The sequence below is a fragment of the Oncorhynchus gorbuscha genome, linkage group LG15, assembly GCF_021184085.1.
Source record: "Oncorhynchus gorbuscha isolate QuinsamMale2020 ecotype Even-year linkage group LG15, OgorEven_v1.0, whole genome shotgun sequence".
Lineage (NCBI taxonomy): Eukaryota > Metazoa > Chordata > Actinopteri > Salmoniformes > Salmonidae > Oncorhynchus > Oncorhynchus gorbuscha.
In genome coordinates, this window is record NC_060187.1 from 20,202,172 (window position 1) to 20,221,152 (window position 18,981).

General features: G+C 41.6%; 1 protein-coding gene across 6 annotated transcripts in view; it reads right to left on the bottom strand.

Moving 5' to 3' along the window:
• LOC123996714 (exocyst complex component 2-like) overlaps nt 1–18,981 on the bottom strand; it is a 101,695-nt gene that overhangs the window by 79,765 nt on the left and 2,949 nt on the right. For 3 of the 6 annotated variants that reach the window (XR_006832027.1, XM_046300342.1, XM_046300346.1), the window contains exons 2-3: nt 11,810–11,888; nt 4,914–5,079 (exon numbers count right to left, since the gene is read on the bottom strand). Coding sequence is in view for 5 of the 6 variants with exons in the window: in XM_046300342.1 (XP_046156298.1) it covers nt 4,914–5,031 (118 nt within the window). In the remaining variant the exon portion in view is untranslated. The remainder of the gene's footprint in view (nt 1–4,913; nt 5,080–11,809; nt 11,889–18,981) is intronic. The other 3 variants (XM_046300343.1, XM_046300345.1, XM_046300344.1) reach the window with 1 other exon arrangement.

The following is an 18,981-nucleotide window of genomic DNA, read 5'->3' on the forward strand; positions in this document are numbered from 1 at the left end:
AAACAGCAGTTTAATAAACCTGTCATTAGGGGGTCAAAGTTCAGCCCAGGGTCCAGTCAGTCCTGTGTAGCCCTGGCAAGTCTGCCACAGCTTCATCATTCTCTCCACACTGAGAGTGCTGTCACTTCACTGTTAAGTGGCTCATTACAGATCTATTTACTCTACTTCTACACTTTCTTTTATTTATCTTTCTATCTGACCCTTCTCATGGAGTAAAGAGAAGTTTAGGGAGAAAGAAAGTGATCGAGAGAGAAGAAAGAGAGAGACTAAAAGAGAGAAAGTGAAATCCCCCATTTGATTTATCTGACCAAAGGGAACTGAACAGAGAGCTACAGATGACTGCACTTAAACATCATAAATGCCTGTGAGAGACGATCAACAAATAACCACTGAAACAAACTGTAAATAATAAAACGGTAATAAAGGACATTTCCTGCCTTTGTTCTGTACTGGTTGTTTTGTTTGAATATACAGTAGATTCACTAACTAACTAATACACACCTGTTGCTATCCAACATCTAATAGGCTAATTTCAGGCTACAGGGATATTAGTGGTCAGACATGCAATACACATCAAACATCTCATTCCAAAATCATGGGCATTAATATGGAGTTGGTCCCCCCCAAATTTGCTGCTATAACAGCCTCCACTCTTCTGAGGTTTTCCACTAGATGTTGGAACATTGCTGCAGGGACTTGATTTCATTCAGCCACAATAGTATTAGCGAGGTCGGCACTGATGTTGGGCGATTAGGCCTGGCTCGCAGTCGGGGTTCCAATTCATCCAAAAGGTGTTCGATGGGGTTGAGGTCAGGGCTCTGTGCAGGCCAGTCAAGTTCTTCCTCACCGATTTTGACAAACCATTTCTGTATGGACCTCACTTTGTGCACAGGAGCAACATGCTGAAACAGACCTTCCCCAAACTGTTGCTACAACTTTGGAAGCACAGAATCACGGTAAGATTTCCCTTCACTGGAACTAAACAGCCTAGCCCGAACTATGAAGAACAGCCCCAGACCATTATTCCTCCTACACAAAACTTTACAGTTTGCACTATGCATTGGGGCAGGTAGCGTTTTCCTGGCATCCAGCAAACCCAGATTCGTCCGTCAGACCGCCAGATGATGAAGCGTGATTCATCACTCCAGAGTGCGTGTTTCCACTGCTCCAGAGTCCAATGTATGGCATTGCGCATGGTGAACTTAGGCTTGTCTGGAGCTGCTCATCCATGGAAACCCATTTCATGAATCTCCCGACAAACAGTTCTTCTGCTGACGTTGCTTCCAGAGGCAGTTTGGAACTCAGCAGTGAGTGTTGCAACCGAGGACAGACGATTTGTATGCGCTTCAGTGGCGGTCCCTTTCTGTGAGCTTGTGTGGCCTACCACTTCTCGGCTGAGCCGTTGTTGCTCCTAGACATTTTCACTTCACAATAACAGCACTTACGATCCACTAATTTGAAGGGGTGTCCACATACTTTTGTATATAATACTGAAATTCTAGGGAAATGAGTGGTGGCCTTTTGACAATGCCACAAATTCAGGGCATTTACATCAAAATAAATGTAGACTATCCACAGAGTTTAATTTTAAGCAACAGATGTTCCACAACCCACTGGCTCCAGGTCATCTATAAGTCTATGCTAGGTATAGCTCCGCTTTATCTCAGTTCACTCGTCACGATAACAACACCCACCCGTAGCACAAGTTCCAGCAGGCATATCTCACTGATAATCCCCAAAGCCAACACCTCATTTGGCCGCCTTTCCTTCCAGTTCTCTGCTGCCAGTGACTGGAACGTATTGCAAAAATCGCTGAAGTTGGAGACGTTCATTTCCCTCACCAACTTTAAACATCAACTACCTGAGCAGCTAACCGGTCGCTGCAGCTGTACATAGTCCATCTGTAAATAGCCCACCCAATCTACCTACCTCATCCCCATACAGCTTTTATTTTATTTACTTTTCTGCTCTTTTGCACACCAGTATCTGTACTTGCACATCATCATCTGCTCATTTATCACTCCAGTGTTAATCTGCTAAATTGTAATTCTTCACTCCTATGGCCTATTTATTGCCTACCTCTTCATGCCTTTTGCACACACTGTATGTCGACTTTCTTTTTTCTACTGTGTCATTGACTTGTTTATTGTGTTATGGACTTGTTTATTGTTTACTCCATGTGTATCTGTGTTGTTGTCTGTGTCACACTGCTTTGCTTTATCTTGGCCAGGTCGCAGTTGCAAATGAGAACTTGTTTTCAACTAGCCTACCTGGTTAAATAAAGGTTAAATAAAATAATAAAATACAAAAATAAGGCATTTTGAAATAGCAGCTAAAGGAATTGTGGAAGTACAAGTTATTTTCTTTACATTAGCACAACTTAAATTTGCCAAAAATGTGGAAAATGTCAAACCCAAAAATATATATGCAGTACCAGTCATACCAAAAATGTTTGGACACGCCTACTCATTCAAGGGTATTTCTTTATTTTTACTATTTTCTACATTGTAGAATAATAGTGAAGACATCAAAACTATGAAATAACACATATGGAATCATGTAGCAACCCAAAAAGTTATAATATATTTGAGATTCTTCAAAGTAGCACTCTTTGCCTTGATGACAGTTTTACACACTTGGCATTCTCTCAACCAGCTTCACCTGGAATGCCTTTCCAACAGTCTTGAAGGAGTTCCCACATATTCTGAGCACTGCTTTTCCTTCACTCTGCAGTCCAACCCATCCAAAACCATCTCAATTGGGTTGAGGTTGGATGATTGTAGAGGTCAGGTCAACTGATGCAGTACTCCATCACTCTTATTCTTGATCAAATAGCCCTTACACAGCCTGGAAGTGTATGTTTGGGTCATTTTGCTGTTGAAAAACAAATTATAGTCCCACTAAAACGCATACCAGATGAGATGGCGTATCGCTACAGAATGCTGTGGTAGCCATGCTGGTCATGCTGCCTTGAATTCTAAATAAATCACTGAGTGTCACCAGCAAAGTACCCCCACACCATCTCCATGCTTCACGGTGGGAACCACAGATGCGGAGATCATCCGTTCACCTACTCTGCGTCTCATGGCGGTTGTAACCAAAAATAAAAATTGGTACTCATCAGACCAAAGGACAGATTTACACCGGTCTAATGTCCATTGCTCGTGTTTCTTGGCCCAAGCAAGTCTCTTCTTCTCATTGGTGTCTTTAGTAGTGGTTAATTTGCAGCAATTTGACCATGAAGGCCTGATTCACACAGTCTCCTCTGAACAGTTGATGTTAAAATGTGTCTGTTGCATTTATTTGAGCTGCAATTTCCGAGGCTGGTAACTGTTTTGAACTTACCCTCTGCAGCAGAGGTAACTCTGGGTCTTCCTTTCCTCTAGCGGTCCTCATGAGAGTCAGTTTCATCATAGCGCTTGATGGTTTTTGTGACTGAACTTGAAGAAACATTCAAAGTTCTTGAAATGTTCCACATTAAGACCATGAAGGTCAGTCAAAGTAGGAATGGACTGTCATTTCTCTTTGCTTATTGGAGCTGTTCTTGCTATAATATGGACTTGGTATTTTACCAAATAGGGCTATTTTCTGTATACCACCCCTACCTTGTCACAACACAAATGATTGGCTCAAACACAATAAGGAAAGACATTCCACAAATTAACTTTTAGCAAGGCACACCTGTTAATGGAAATGCATTCCAGGTGACTGCCTCATGAAGCTGGTTGAGAGAATGCCAAGAGTGTACAAAGCTGTCATCAAGGCAAAGTGTGGCTACTTTGAAGAATCTCAAATATAAAATATATTTTGATTTGTTTAACACTTTTTTGGGTGTTTGACGTCTTCACTATTATTATTGAATGTAGAAAATAGTAAAATATAGAAAAACCCTTGAATGAGTAGGTGTGTCCAAACTTTTGACTGATACTGTATATATTTAAAACAAAACAATTATTGTAATTCTGTAAAAACAATTAACCCATCATTCTAAATAATTGAATAGCTTTGGTCAATTACATTTTGATCAAATTGAATAAAAACAGTATATGCAGTATTTAGTTAGAGTATCAAATGTATATTTTTTTTGTGGTAACAAAATGTCTCCTTTTTAACAATAAATCATCATAACCAATATCCCTACATATTGACTACCATATTAATAAAAGATTGCAGTCAATGCTATAATAATCTTTACATTTTAAATTCAACATTTTGACAAATACATCTTTACCACAAAGGTTAGAAAATATTATTTTAGGTCTAAATTCAATTAACAAATACCAAAAACCAAAAATAACATATTATTCAGACATGGCCGGGTATAAAAGATTGTGAATTAGGCAGAGGTTTCACTCAGTTGAAAGAAACTAAAAGTAATTTAATCTAGAATCATAATAAAGTATTTTCCCCTTGAAAAAGTAATGAAAACCTTTCATTTGATAAACAGCAACAAACACTGTGTAATGTAAGCAGAGCCTGACCACGGCTGACTAAGGTCCAGTGTGTTCTGTGGTAGACTGTAGGCTTGCCAGGCTCTGGGTAAATTAATAAAAGTCACTCAGTCTGACTCTGATGAAGGGTCATAACGGCATGAACCCTACCTCACAGACCGGGAAAAGCCAGAGAATACCACACTCTCTCTCATACACAACACACACAAACAATTATCGACAATGCCAGTGAAAACACTTACATAAAATGATTCAGTTTGGTACGTATCAAAAACAACTGCAGCAATGAATTACATTGCAGAAAGGTGGGAAATCTTTTTTTTTTTTTTTTAATGGAAGAGAATTGACTGTCAGAAGTCGAATGCAAAATAACAAGTGTGTTTGTGTACATTCGTGCCTGTGTGTGTGTGTGTGTGTGTGTAAGTTTGTGCTTGCATGTGAATGTGTGTATCATACTCGTACCAACGAGGTCTGCGGGGCCAGTACCCAGGTTCTCTCCTCGGATGGTGACCTTGGTCCATGAAGTGCCCTCGTTGGGTGAGATGCCCGTCACCAGGGGGGGCTGGTGGGCACGAGACATGGTGGTGGTCACGTGTGTGCAGGAACACAAAGAAAGTCAGTCAGCAACCTGTGAACACGGCAGGGGAGAGGGAAAGACAGAAGGACACGTAACACGGATATTAGTCTAATGCAGAAACCAAGAGACATAAAAACAGCTGTAATGTGTACAGCACAGCTATAGGCTCATGTGTTATTATTTATAAGCATGTATGAACCTTTAGAATGTTTTACTATGCAGACTAGAATATCTTAAAAGGCTTATATTTAAAAGAGTTTCACAGTGAAGGCTACGATGTCTACAAACACAGGAGGACATGAGGGTGCTGGTAGGAGCTCTGACCGGACTAAGAGAGAGAGAAAGGGGGGGAGGAAAGGAGGAATGTAAACCTCAGAGAGCAGGATAAATAAAGCTGCTCTCCCTCATCGATTCCACATAGCCTAACCTACACAACGTGTGTGTTTGTGTAAGAGACCGAATAGCTAGCCCTACCCTAATATATCTAGAGGGTGCATGTGTGTGTAGGCCATGTAACCGCAGTGGAGGCTCCTCAGAGGACGAAGGGGAGGACCATCCTCCTCAGTGAATTTGAATAATTTAGTTAATCATTTTTAGATACAATTTTACTGAACAAAAATATAAAACACAACAATTTAAATGATTTTACCGAGTTACAGTTCATATAAGGACATCAGTCAACTGAAATAAATTCAATAGGTCCAAATCTATGGATTTCACATGACTGTGCAGGAACGCAGCCTGGGCTCTATTACAGACAGATATATTCCTCAGCTGTCTGGATGGCTGGTCTCAGATGATTCTGCAGGTGAAGAAGCTGGATGTGGAGGTTCTGGGCTGGTGTGGTTACTTACACATGGTCTGCGGTTGAGGCCAGTTGGACGTACTGCCAAATCCTCTAAAACGACATTGGAAGTGGCTTATGGTAGAGAAATGAACATTCATTTCTCTGACAACAGCTCTGGTGGACATTCCTGCAGTCAGCATGCCAATTGCACACTCCCTCAAATCTTGAGCCATCTGTGGCATTGTGTTACATGACAAAGCTGCACATTTTATAGAGGCCTTTTATTGTACCCAGCACAAGATGCACCTGTGTAATGCTCATGCTGTTTAATCGGCTTCTTGATATTCCATACCTGTCAGGTGGATGGATTATCTTGGTAAAGAAGAAATATTCATAACAAGGATGTGCACAAAATGTGAGAGAAATAAACTCTTAGTGCCTATGGATCTTTTAATTCAGTTCATGAAACATTGGACCAACACTTTACATGATGCATTTACATTTTTGTTCATTATTCACGTCACAAAATAATTGATTAAAACACAATGTTTTTCAATGAAGGTCTACAGTACCCTCAACAGCACTCTGTAGGGTTAGCACCATGGTGTAGCCGGAGGACAGATAGTTTCCGTCTTCCTCGGAGTACATTCTTCAATACAAAACCTAGGAGGCTCATGGTTCTCACCTTCTTACACAGTAATTATGATAACTTCCGGAAGGACGTCCTCCAACGTATCAAAGCTCTTGCAGCATGAACTGACATGTTTTCCACCCAATCAAAAGATCAAATAATTATTATTGTACTGAAAGCATAAGCTACAGCTAGCTAGCACTGCAGTGCATAACATCTGGTGAGTAGTTGAACAATTAACAAATTCATTTATTCAAAACTGAAGACGCGGGAAAGAGGCAGAGAGACAGCTAGCTATATTTCAGTGTCTTTTTTTCACTTTCATTTACTTAGCTAGCGAACGCAGCTAGTTAGTTTAGCCTACTCAAACACCCGGCTCAAACAGAAAGGGATGCTAGTTAGCTATGGCTATCCAACACTGACCTCTTCCAAGGTTTTATTAACTGATTGCCTTCGGTGCCCACCAGTGTAACTGCTAAACATGGTTAAGCATGTTACTGCTCTGCAATTCACAGTGAGTGCATAGAGGAGAGTGGGGCTGAATGTAACACCGGTCAATTGTAGGGTAACTTGGGGTAGAACGCAACTCTACCAAAATCATTTTTTGGAAGTGACTTAGAAATGATCAAGAGTAGTGGCAACCAGAGAAAGTGTTGGGGGGGAAACTTGTGACATGAAGTGGTTTCTGTGAGAAGTACAGGCTGGGTGCGTGTTACCCCGGGTGGAAAGTCACCCTAAGTCACACCAACAGGTAGGCCTACATTATAATCACTGTGCAAGTTTTTGGGGACATAAAATGTATCAATAGGATAATATCTAGTTAAAATATCACATTTGGGATCTGGCTAATGATTAGCCCAATTGGGTCAATGATCCAGCCTATTTATTTGCACTTTGCTGCATCAGTTGGGCAACAGGTTATAATGTTTATTGCGAATAGCTTACCTGTTTATATGGACCATGCATAGGCTATATACATGGCCCAATATGTTAAAATAATTTAAACAAATCACTTTATCAATGTGCTATTGGGCTCATTTCTGGAGTTGGAAATTATATATTAGATGGTGTCAGCATAAGTATATTTTCAGTCATTTTGGAGTAGAATGTCCTTTTAAAAAGTCACCAGAACTGAGCTTCTCAATCCCCCCTGCCTTTAACCCCCCTCCGCAACCTTTCCCCCCCACTGTCACTCACAGAACAAACACCAATCATCACCGTAGAGATAACATGCCAGTGTGGAAGAGAAACAGCTAAAAGATGGCAAAACAAAAATAATCTTCATAAAATGTGAAACTGTTTAGAATTTTATAAATTAAAATGGAGGAAAATATACTTGAGGAGGTCTAAAAAGCCTGTAGAACAAGTGGTGTGATAATAAATAGGTGCCAGGTCTGGTTGAACAACCTTACCTCTCTGTAACCACTTTGCTTTCTAACACTAAAGCCAAAACACGTTCTCTACAAACAAGGCAGGAGCTCACACGGAACACAGCAGCAACAATTTGATGCAGCATCAAATCTCAGTGTACATTTTTTGATAAACTCAACAAGTTTAATAAGACGAAGTTTACAAAAAATACAACATGTAAAAATGTTTTTAAAAACACTCCTTCAAAATTATTCAGCACATTCACAAAAGCACACATCCAACCACTCCAGAGTGGCACCTAGCTAGCTACACACACACACACTCCAGAGTGGCACCTAGCTAGCTACACACACAGAATGATAGAACAGCAGTTCTACTAGGCTATAATCGGAGTTCACGCACACTACAGGGTGGCACCTAGCTAGCTACACACAGAATGATAGAACAGCAGTTCTACTAGGCTATAATCGGAGTTCACACACACACTACAGAGATGGCGGTCTGATAACTCAAAGGGGATGTAGGACTAACTCATGCAGCCTAATCTAACCTCCGCTGCAGTGTGCTTGTCAGAGGTTATCTATGGGCAGGGGATCTGACATGGAGAAGATAAGAGAATAACAGGCCTTAAACAAGCGCCTCGTCTGTCGTTCATCAAGCCCATATATTTAGAAGGGGAGTTTGAGTGGAGGGGGCAGTGGGGAATATAGGGGTTAGTCTGTCTTCTTCTGCACAAAATGTCTACAACTGTTGTGTTTCCTCAACAGGAGTGTTTCTATCCCCATCTTGTGTACACACACACATAGGCTAGGAAGAATGACAGCTCTGCTCGGTTGCATGCGAGGGGCCCGAGCTGGCGCTGTGTGGTCTCTGTGTATGTGAGAGAGTGTGTGGAGGGATCTGTGCTGCGGAGTGGAGGGGTCTGGGCAGTGTGTGTGTGTGTGGTCTGGCTGTGTGGTCTCTGGCTCGGGCCTGGGGAGAGCATGCTGACGGCTGGGATGAGAAAAGAGCGCTGTGTTTACTTTACTCTGGGGGCCATGCATGGACACGGGAACAGTGCCCAGACCCCTCCACTCTGTAACACACACACACACAGACAGAGCACGGAGGCTCTTGCACGAGCCACACGTCACAAGCTAGTGGAACAACCCTGTCAGTGACAATTGAGGCATAGATGTTACATTTTGAATAAACATTTTATGTAGAACTACATCCATTATATTGACCAAGCTCTTAGATATGACAGGAGCAGAAACAAAATTAAGCTGTATCAAAATGAACTCCAGAATAGGAATGCCTATTCAGGTTTCACTAGGTTATTGTTCATTGCCCCGAGTCATACTGTTACTGAAAAAATGTGAAGAAAAAAAAAAACAGGTAAGCTAAGCAAAAGCATTTGCATGACTGCACTGCAGATTGTTTTACAGCAATGTAATGTAATATGTTTGTTTATTAGTTCTACAAAATTCCTCTAGGGGGCACTAAAGGACCCTCTTTGGAAAGCCTACAATAAACCACCTGAAAATCAAGTAGGCTAGACACTGCACACAGTACATTAATAACAATTAAAGTCATATAAAAAGGCAGTTAAGGACTGCTCTCTCTGCCGGTTTCTTCTTAACATTCTCGTGGTTTATCCTGTGTTTATACAACGGGTTGGTCTAATCCTGGAAGCTGATTCGTTAAAACGCATTCCAACCGATGTCTATTCCACAAGTTTACGTTGAAATGCCTATTTACTCGGTTCCATCTCACTGCGCAATCCACTGTCTCAGCAGCCCAGCCAGACAATTTATAAACGTGATCTCTAATGTAAAAAGCATCTAGACATTATCTCCCATTTCTTTTAGACTAGCATTTGGTTTTCAATAACGGAGATTTGTATAAACCTTGCCATCTGTCTCTCTGACATTTGCAACATTGAATTTCAATACTGAAACAATCTCCAGCTGTCCCATAGTAATGAACGTGTACGGAGTCGGGAGGAGACAGACAGGCAGCGTTTCTCAGACAGTCAACATTTTTATGGACATATAAAAATACATGTCAATAGAAAACCCGTCAAAGGAAACTAAATGCTAGTTTGCAGTCTTTCCCACTTGAAGTGACCACGTTAACTGTGTTGGTGTTGTGTTAGCTGTGTTGGTGTTGTGTTAGCTGTGTTGGTGTTGTGTTAGCTGTGTTGGTGGCTAGCTCCTCTGAACAACAGTGTCCTGATGAAAGAGCACATTTTCTATGCCAGGTGAAATCACGCATCATTAGTTCATTTATGGATAAGGAAGGAATACCTAGGATAGGATAAGTAATCCTTCTCACCCCCCCCCCCCTTTAAGATTTAGATGCACTATTGTAAAGTGACTGTTCCACTGGATGTCATAAGGTGAATGCACCAATTTGTAAGTCGCTCTGGATAAGAGCGTCTGCTAAATGACTTAAATGTAATGTAAATGATGGATGTAGCCAACTACCAACTACAATGTCACTAGAAAACAGCTTAAACAAATGCAAATGTAGATACTTTGTTGTTATTCTGGCTGCACTGTTTGACGTGACTGTAAGTTAGCTGTAGTTGGCTAGCTAGCAAGCAAGGCATAAGAACGTTGCCAGCCAGTAGTATGGCAATAGAACATTTAGAATGAACGACTGGGTCGCATTTATAGATACAGAACCGATAAAATGAACGAGCAGACTTGGGTAGCAACCTTAGATTTGTGTCGGGAATATATCTTGTGGAAGGATGAAATAGTATGAATAAATTAATCAAAATAAAGTTAATGAAAATATGTAAATCAATATTTGAATATGTTGGTAAAACATCCATAATGTGGCCAATGAGTAGGAAGATGTTTGATAATTAAGTGATAATCAACACCCGTGCCCAATATCCTCCAAACACCGGCTGCTAGGGTATCATCAATTAATTATCAAACATCTTCCTACTCATTGACCACATTACGGATCCAGAAGCATTGTCTCGCTATACATTGACATTGTTTACATTGACATTGTTTACACTAGTCGGCTCAGGGATTAGAACCAGCAACCATTCAGTTACTGGCCCAATGCTCTTAACCGCTAGGCTACCTGCCGCCCTAGGCAACACCTCCCAGTCTACGTCTCGCTCTCGCTCCCTCAGTGCCGTTGTTCTAATTGGGCTAAAATGGCAGGTTTATTTTACTTGGAAAGGGACTTGTAAACAGAGTGACTGCCCCTCTATTTGGTAGCTCTGTCACACTAGATCCTACTAGGTCTTGATAAGCAACAGAGCTAACAAGCCCAGGGAGAAAGGAGCTCTCTTGGTTAGGGAAGACTGCATGTAGCCCAAGTAATGTCCCAAATGGCACCATATTCCTAATATAGTGGACTACTATTGACCAGATCCCTATGGTAGTGCACTAGCCTATAGTGAGTTGGGTGCCATTTGTGACACAACCGTTGTATGGTCTGAATATGAGAAATAGCTTTTTTCATAGGAAGTATTTTATACGGTATATTTATATTTAAGAACAGATTAAAACCATATAGGACTATGCCCTAGGACATTTGCACACTTCAAATAATATACCCCACACCCACACACGATCCCAGGACACTGTTCTGTTTTAGAAAGATGCTAAGGAGAGCAAATAAGTGTATTGTGATATATATATTTAACACAACCTAGGATGCGTGCACTAACAAACCCACACACAAGCCAGCATTTAAGCACGCACAGCATGCACACACACACACTTCCCAGGCAGTGTGAGTGTTGATCATCTGTCTGTCATATGGTCCCCCCTCTGAGAGTTTGCCTGGGTTTTAGGGGTTTGGCTGATTTTCCCCTGCTGTTTAGGTTAATGAACTGGACAGGAGGAAAGGTTCTGGGGAGAGCAGAGGGCCGAGAGGGGGATAGCAGCAGCTTGACAGGGGGGGGTGATTTCACTTACTGCTCCCAAACGTAGACCTTAAGTGGTTTATTTAAGTCATCTTATTCCTAAACTTTGACTTACTACTTCCAGCATGCGTCCCTTTCATCCCTCCTCATCTCTCTCTACTGCTACAGAAGGACTGAGTCACTGTGAGAAGAACCTGGGGGTTAGAGAGGGTTGTCAGAGAGATGTCCCCTTGGTTGTCAGGGGTGATATCCCTACTGGAGACAGCAATGGGCTGAGTTTACAAACTGAGCTTGTTAAGGAAATCCTGATGTTAGCTCATGTTACACACAACTGGCCTGCCTATTCTGAATTAGACAGATAGTATGTAGTGTAGTGGTTCACTTCGCTCTGATCCGAGCTCTATGTATTGTACTGTTTCTCATATCCCCAAGTAGGAGTGATTGACAGGTGAGAGGGGGTTAGGTGTATGTTCTGTGTGATGGTCTGGACTAGGGGCACAAAGGAACCCTTTCAGAAATCTCCGTCTGCCCCCCACACCACCATGCCTGCCCACCACACAGTCACCCCTGCCTGCCTCCCCATCAGCACTGCTACCACTAAGCCTCCCCAGTACCCCATACTAACACTCTCCTCAGCCCCCCAACATTACACAAACACCAGATTCCATCAAAGATTCCCCTCAGTCTGCATGCACAGAGCTGGCCAAACATCCTGGCCTTGGTATGACCGGCTCTGATCTCTGATCTGACAGGCCAGCGATTTAAGAAACCATTCCTCACTCAAAACTCACACCAGAACTCATACAGATTGCTTTGAACTGGCCCTCAGTGGCAGACTGGCAGGGGACAGATAGAACACTGCCAAGTATTTCACCGACAGCATCAGTTAGGCTACACTCTCTCTGATGTGTGCATTAAAGAAAAAGTAATGGGATCAAATAAGTTCCAGAAGACTGACAACAAGGCTCATACATAGGCTAGTTTTATTTTGAATCAAATGTTACATTTTGATAAGGCAGGAATCGATTACAAATAGACAACTTCAAATCAGCACTATTGTGTAAAACAAACAACCAAATAATCTGACTCGTAGTATGTTGTCATTGCAGTGCCATTTATGTTTTTGGGCAGACAGACATTTTTTGTTATCGAATCTGTTGGCCAGTCAAGCCTTCCACAATGAGTCAGCACTTCTCAGCCAATCCCAAAACAGGACAGTAAGAGGGTCCCGGAGAGGACTAGACCAGAGCCATCAGGCGTCTGGGTTTGGCTCTCTCCATCCCCTCTGTCTCCTCTCCCGTTTGTTATCCTTTGGCTGGCTCTGTTTGTCTGTTTGTTGGTCTGAAATTATATTTTTAAGATCTAACTTAAGCATAGGCACCAATTTCTCCTCTCAGAATCCTGGATAAATAAACAGAACAGTGAAATGTGGGTGTATGAATGCTGGCTGATGTTTGTAGAGGGTTTGAGATGTGGAGACAGAAAGCTACATAATGAGATGCTATGGGGAGACAGGGTTTAAACCTTGATAATGCCGTGTCATAAGTACAGTAACTTTGTTTACATACAAAAACATGGATCATCACGATGAGCGTGAGAAAAAATGTTCCTCACAGTAAACCACAGACTAGACCTATTAAACTGGACAATACCAAAAGCTCCTTTAGCCTAAATTGCAAACAAACAGGGAATTGAGTGGTTCCTTCAGCTAGTGTATCATGTTATTAAAGGGTTATTACAGGGTGGTTACAGAGTTGTACCATGGCATTGATAAACACTGTTTCTGATTGGCTTGAAGGGCATTCTAGAGTGTGCATTATTTCCCGATAATGCACGGTAAATCGGCACGGTAGAATTCAATGGCTATAGTTCATTCTTACAGGTTTTGTTTGAGCTGCTTTTGAAAGCAAGAGTCGAATTGAAAACATTATTGAGATTGTTGAATTTGATTTTTATAATAGCAAGCTAGGACTGATGGTTTGGTTAGCTAAACTAGCAAGTCTGTTTGTTTGGTTACCACGGCAACTACTGTAGCTATAGTAAACTTCTAGCTACTTGTTGAACACATTTCTACCGGCAAATGAACACATTCTAGTGGCAAATGTGTTAAATTATAGCCATGGTATAAAAGGGATAATCAACTCGAGGCTCTATAAGTTCTCTAGAAAATAATAACTCTTTAACTCCGTGAAAGGTCATTTCCACTCCGCTAGTACGTGTCCTGGAACACACCTTCCAAGTCATTCATTATTATCATTAAGTTTGCCGATGACACAACAGTGGTAGGCCTGATCATCGACAATGTCAAGACAGCCTATAGGGAGAAGGTCAGAGACCTGGCCGTGTGGTGCCAGGACAACAACCTCTCCCTCAAAGTGATCAAAACAAAGGAGATGATTGTGGACTACAGGAAAAAAAGAGGACCGAGCACGCCCCCATTCTCATCGCCGGGGCTGCAGTGGAGCAGGTTGAGAGCACCAAGTTCCTTGGTGTCCACATCACCAACAAACTACCATATTCAAAACACACCAAGACAGTCGTGAAGAGGGCACAACAAAACCGATTCCCTCTCAGGAGACTGAAAAGATTTGGCATGGGTCCTCAGATCCTCAAAAGGTTCTACAGCTGCACCATCGAGAGCATGGTGCATCACTGACTGGTATGGCAACTGCTCGGCCTCCGACCGCAAGGCACTACAGAGGGTAGGGTGAACGGCCCAGTGCATCACTGGGGCTAAGCTCTCTGCCATCCAGGACATCTATACCAGGCAGTTTCAGTGGAAGGTCCTAAAAATTGTTAAAGACTCCAGCCACCCTAGTCATAGACTGTTCTCTGTGCTACCGCATGGCAAGCGTTACCGGAGCGCCAAGTCTAGGCCCAAGAGGCTTCTAAACAGCTTCTACCCCCAAGCCATAAGACTCCTGAACACCGAATCAAATGGCTACTAGAGGTCAACCGATTAATTGGAATGGCCGATTAATTAGGCCCGATTTCAGGTTTTCATAACAATCGGTAATCTGCATTTTTGAACATCGATTATGGCCGATTACATTGCACTCCACAAGGAGACTGCGTGGCAGGCTAACTACCTGATACGCGAGTGCAGCAAGAAGCAAAGGTAAGTTGCTAGCTAGCATTAAATATATCATCTAAAAAAACAATCTTAACATAAATCACTAGTTAACTACACATGGTTGATGATATTACTAGTTTATCTACCTTGTCCTGCGTTGCATATCATCGATGCGGTGCCTGTTAATTTATCATCGAATCACAGCCTACTTCGCCAAACGGGTGATTGATTTAACAAGTGCATTCGCAAAAAAAGTACAGTCGTTGCACCAATACACAAATATATATTTTTAAACCTGCATATTTAGTTAATATTACCTGCTAACATTAATTACTTTTAAATTTGGAAATTGTGTCACTTCTCTTGCAGGCAAGCAGAGTCAGGGTATTTGCAGCAATTGGGGCCGCCTGGCTCGTTGCGAAGACCGTAATTAATTTGCCAGAATTGTACATAATTATGACATAACATTGAAGGTTCTACAATGTAACTGCAATATTTAGACTTAGGGATGTCACCCGTTAGATAAAATACAGAACAGTTCCCTATTTCACTGAAAGAATAAACATTTTGTTTTCTAAATGATAGTTTCCAGATTTTACCATATTAATGACCTAAGGCTCGTATTTCTGTGTGTTATTATATTATAATTAAGTATATGATTTCATATTAGATAGAGCAGTCTGACTGAGCGGTGGTAGGCAGCAGCAGGCTCGTAAGCATTCATTCAAACAGCCCTTTCCTGCATTTGCCAGCAGCTCTTCGCTGTGCTTCAAGCATTGCGCTGTTTATGACTTCAAGCCTATCAACTCCCGAGATTAGACTGGCAAAACTATCGTGCCTTTAAGAACATCCAATAGTCAAAGGTATATGAACTACAAATGGTATAGAGAGAAATAGTCCTATAACTCCTATAACTACAACGTAAACCTTCTTACCTCGGAATATTGAAGACTCATGTTAAAAGGAACCACCAGCTTTCATATGTTCTCATGTTCTGAGCAAGGAACTTAAACGTTAGCTTTTTTACATGGCAAATATTGCACTTTCACTTCAACACTTTGTATTGCATTATTTCAACCAAATTGAACATGTTTCATTATTTATTTGACTAAATTGATTTAATTTATGTATTAAGTTCAAATAAAAGTGTTCATTCAGTGTTGTTGTAATTGTCATTATTACAAATATATATAAATCGTACGATCGGTAGCAGCTTTTTTTGGTCCTCCAATAATCGGTATCAGTGTTTATAAATCATAATCGGTTGACCTCTAATGGCTACCCAGACTATTTGCATTGCGTCTTTTACACCGCTGCTACTCTCTGTTGTTATCATCTATGCATAGTCACGTTAATAACTCTACCCACATGTTCATATTACCTCAAATAACCGGCGCCCCCGCACATTGACTCTGTACTGGTAACCCCCTGTATATAGTCTTGCTATTGTTATTTTACTGCTGCTCTTTAATTACTTGTTACTTTTATTTCTTATTCATATATATTTTTTTACTGCATTGTTGGTTAGAGGCTCATAAGTAAGCATTTCACTGTAAGGTCTACTACACCTATTGTATTCGGCACATGTGACTAATACAATTTGATTCGATTATTTTCCATAGAACGCATAGCCCCTCGTTATTATCCCTTATTACTGTGTTAGAGGTTTTTAAAGGGTTATTACTGTGTTATCACCCATCCCTCCTCTCCCAGAATCCAGTGTGGTCTGTCCTGGACTACCCTGTAGTCTGACTGGGTCTGGGAACTGACCCAAGGACTGTGAAAACCAATAGCCAACAAACAAGTATGTCAGCAGGGGGGACTGAAAGAGGGGAAAGAGTGGCTACCAGCCAGGTGTGGAAGAGGGGGAGAAAAGGAATGACAGAGGTGAGACAGAAGTGCCACTGATTCCAAAAACATAACCCTTCACTCACACTCAGTGTAACTACTCAAAAAGACTGTATGAGAGGGCCCGGCCAGCAGGTGGGGGGGAGTGGGGAGAGAGGGGTGACATCAGGGGTGAGAGAGAAGTGCCACTCCAAAAACATTGCCCCCATCAACCCTCCCACCCCTGCTGTAACCGCTCTGCTTCAACCAACCCTGGCTTAATCCTAAAGCAGCAACCACTGCTGAGAAAATGCCACAAAAATATAACCCACTGTCGAGCATTCCACCAAAACAAACAAACAGGGGCCGTCCGGCCCACCCAACATTTCCAATTAGAGCCCTGTGAGGGGGCAGGAAACGTCCCTGTGTTCTCCCCAGGGAGGAGGGTGGGGGTCAAGGGTGAGGTACGGGGTTCCTAAAGGTTTCAACCACAGAGAGACAGAGACAGCTTAGCACTGATTTCCTGTGACATGCTATGTGTCAACTAGGGATGCACGATATATCGGTGAACATATTGGAATCGGCCAATATTAGCTACAAATGCCAACATCGGTATCGGCCCGATGTCAAATTTAACGCAGATGTTAAAAACCAATGTCAAAGCTACAGTGCATACCTATATCGAAGGTACAGGAAGTAATGACGCCACATAAAATTTGGCGCTGCACGGGCAACACAGCATTCCTAACCTAGCCCACAATGTCTGCTGTGTGAATCGAGCAGTCAAAAAGTCGAGCAGTCATTTGAAAGAGTACAAAAATTTCAGCGAAACATCACAAAAGGCTAAATCCATTAAAGCCAAGATAATGGAATTAATTGACCTTGAGAATCAACCGTTCTCTGTTATAGGTGATGTTGGCTTTCGCAGACTGGTCGAGCACCGGTACACACTACCAAGTGCGCTATTTTTCCAGATGTTACACAGTAATACCGTCACTGCTATTTGCTTCACGACATACATACTATAGAATGCCGTTTGGGTTTTTGCATGTCAAAAAAGATACAGTTGTACTGTCAAAGCTTCTACAAAAAAGTCTGCAAACAAGCAAACACCGCCCATGAACGATGTGTTTACAATATCACGTTGGTAATAAACCATACATTTGTTTGACTGCAACTTCAGGGGTAACTAGATTTACCTTGGTACCTAGCTAGCACCAATACAACCAGCCTGAAAACCATGACCAGTAGAAACTGCAGTCATTTTCATTATTCTTAGCAATGATTTAGGAATCCTTGTGAGTAAGTATTAGCTAGGTTGCCACTTGTTGTTTGCCTATTGAAATTGACCTTCAGTTCATGAAAATAAATAGCTAGCCAGCTACTTAACCCTGTTGCACAAAGCTAACGTTATAAGCAACCAGCTAGCTCCCTTCTGTTCGTGAGGCTTGACCGGACTGGGTTATGTGTTGTGAAGCTAGCCACAATAAGGATTAGGCACAATAGTGGAATTTGCGGTTTGCCTTCAAAATAAAAAAGTATGACATTGACAGTGATGCAAATTAATACAAATAGTAGGATTGTGCCATAGTTTTATTTTGAAGGCTAACCGCAAAGTCCACTATTGTGGCTAATCCTCATTGTGGCTAGCTTCACATAGATGGGTCAGAACACCATTAATCAAATAAGAACAGTCTTATAAATTAGGGTTATTTTACATGATGACACCTAGCAAGATAGTGAGCTAGCTAACTATAGCAACTGAAATAGATTGACGTTTTGCTATATTTTTGTAGAACATTGTTTGCATCCATGAGCTAGCTATCTTTTTTAATGACCAGCACTGTAGGTGCGCGAGACAACTTTACCTGCATCATAGCATACGTGTCGATGAATCCTTGTGACATATGAAATACGAGTGATAGTGTAATCAATGTGTAACAACTACGTTAAAAATGTATGAACGCGTTAAATTATTATTGACTTGCAGTCATAGTCAGATCCTGATTGATCAACAAGCTTATTTGACACGTCATAGTGTTATTTGACACGCAAAGACCCAAACGGCGTTCCATAATAATCCTGGTTGAGAATGAAACGACTGAACAACAAAACAGCACAGCAAGTAAGTGAAAGAATTAGGTTTTGATTAGGTTTTACTGGTAATGGGGACATACGTAAATGCCAACAAAAGAACTTTTTGGTCATTGTGGTGTGTGTGGGTGTAACCTTTATTTAACTAGGCAAGTCAGTTAAGAACAAATTCTTATTTACAATGAAGGCGCGGACAACGCTGGGCCAATTGTGCGCCGCCCTATGGGACTCCTAATCACAGCTGGATGTGATAAAGTCTGGATTCGAACCAGGGACTGTAGTGATGCCCCTTG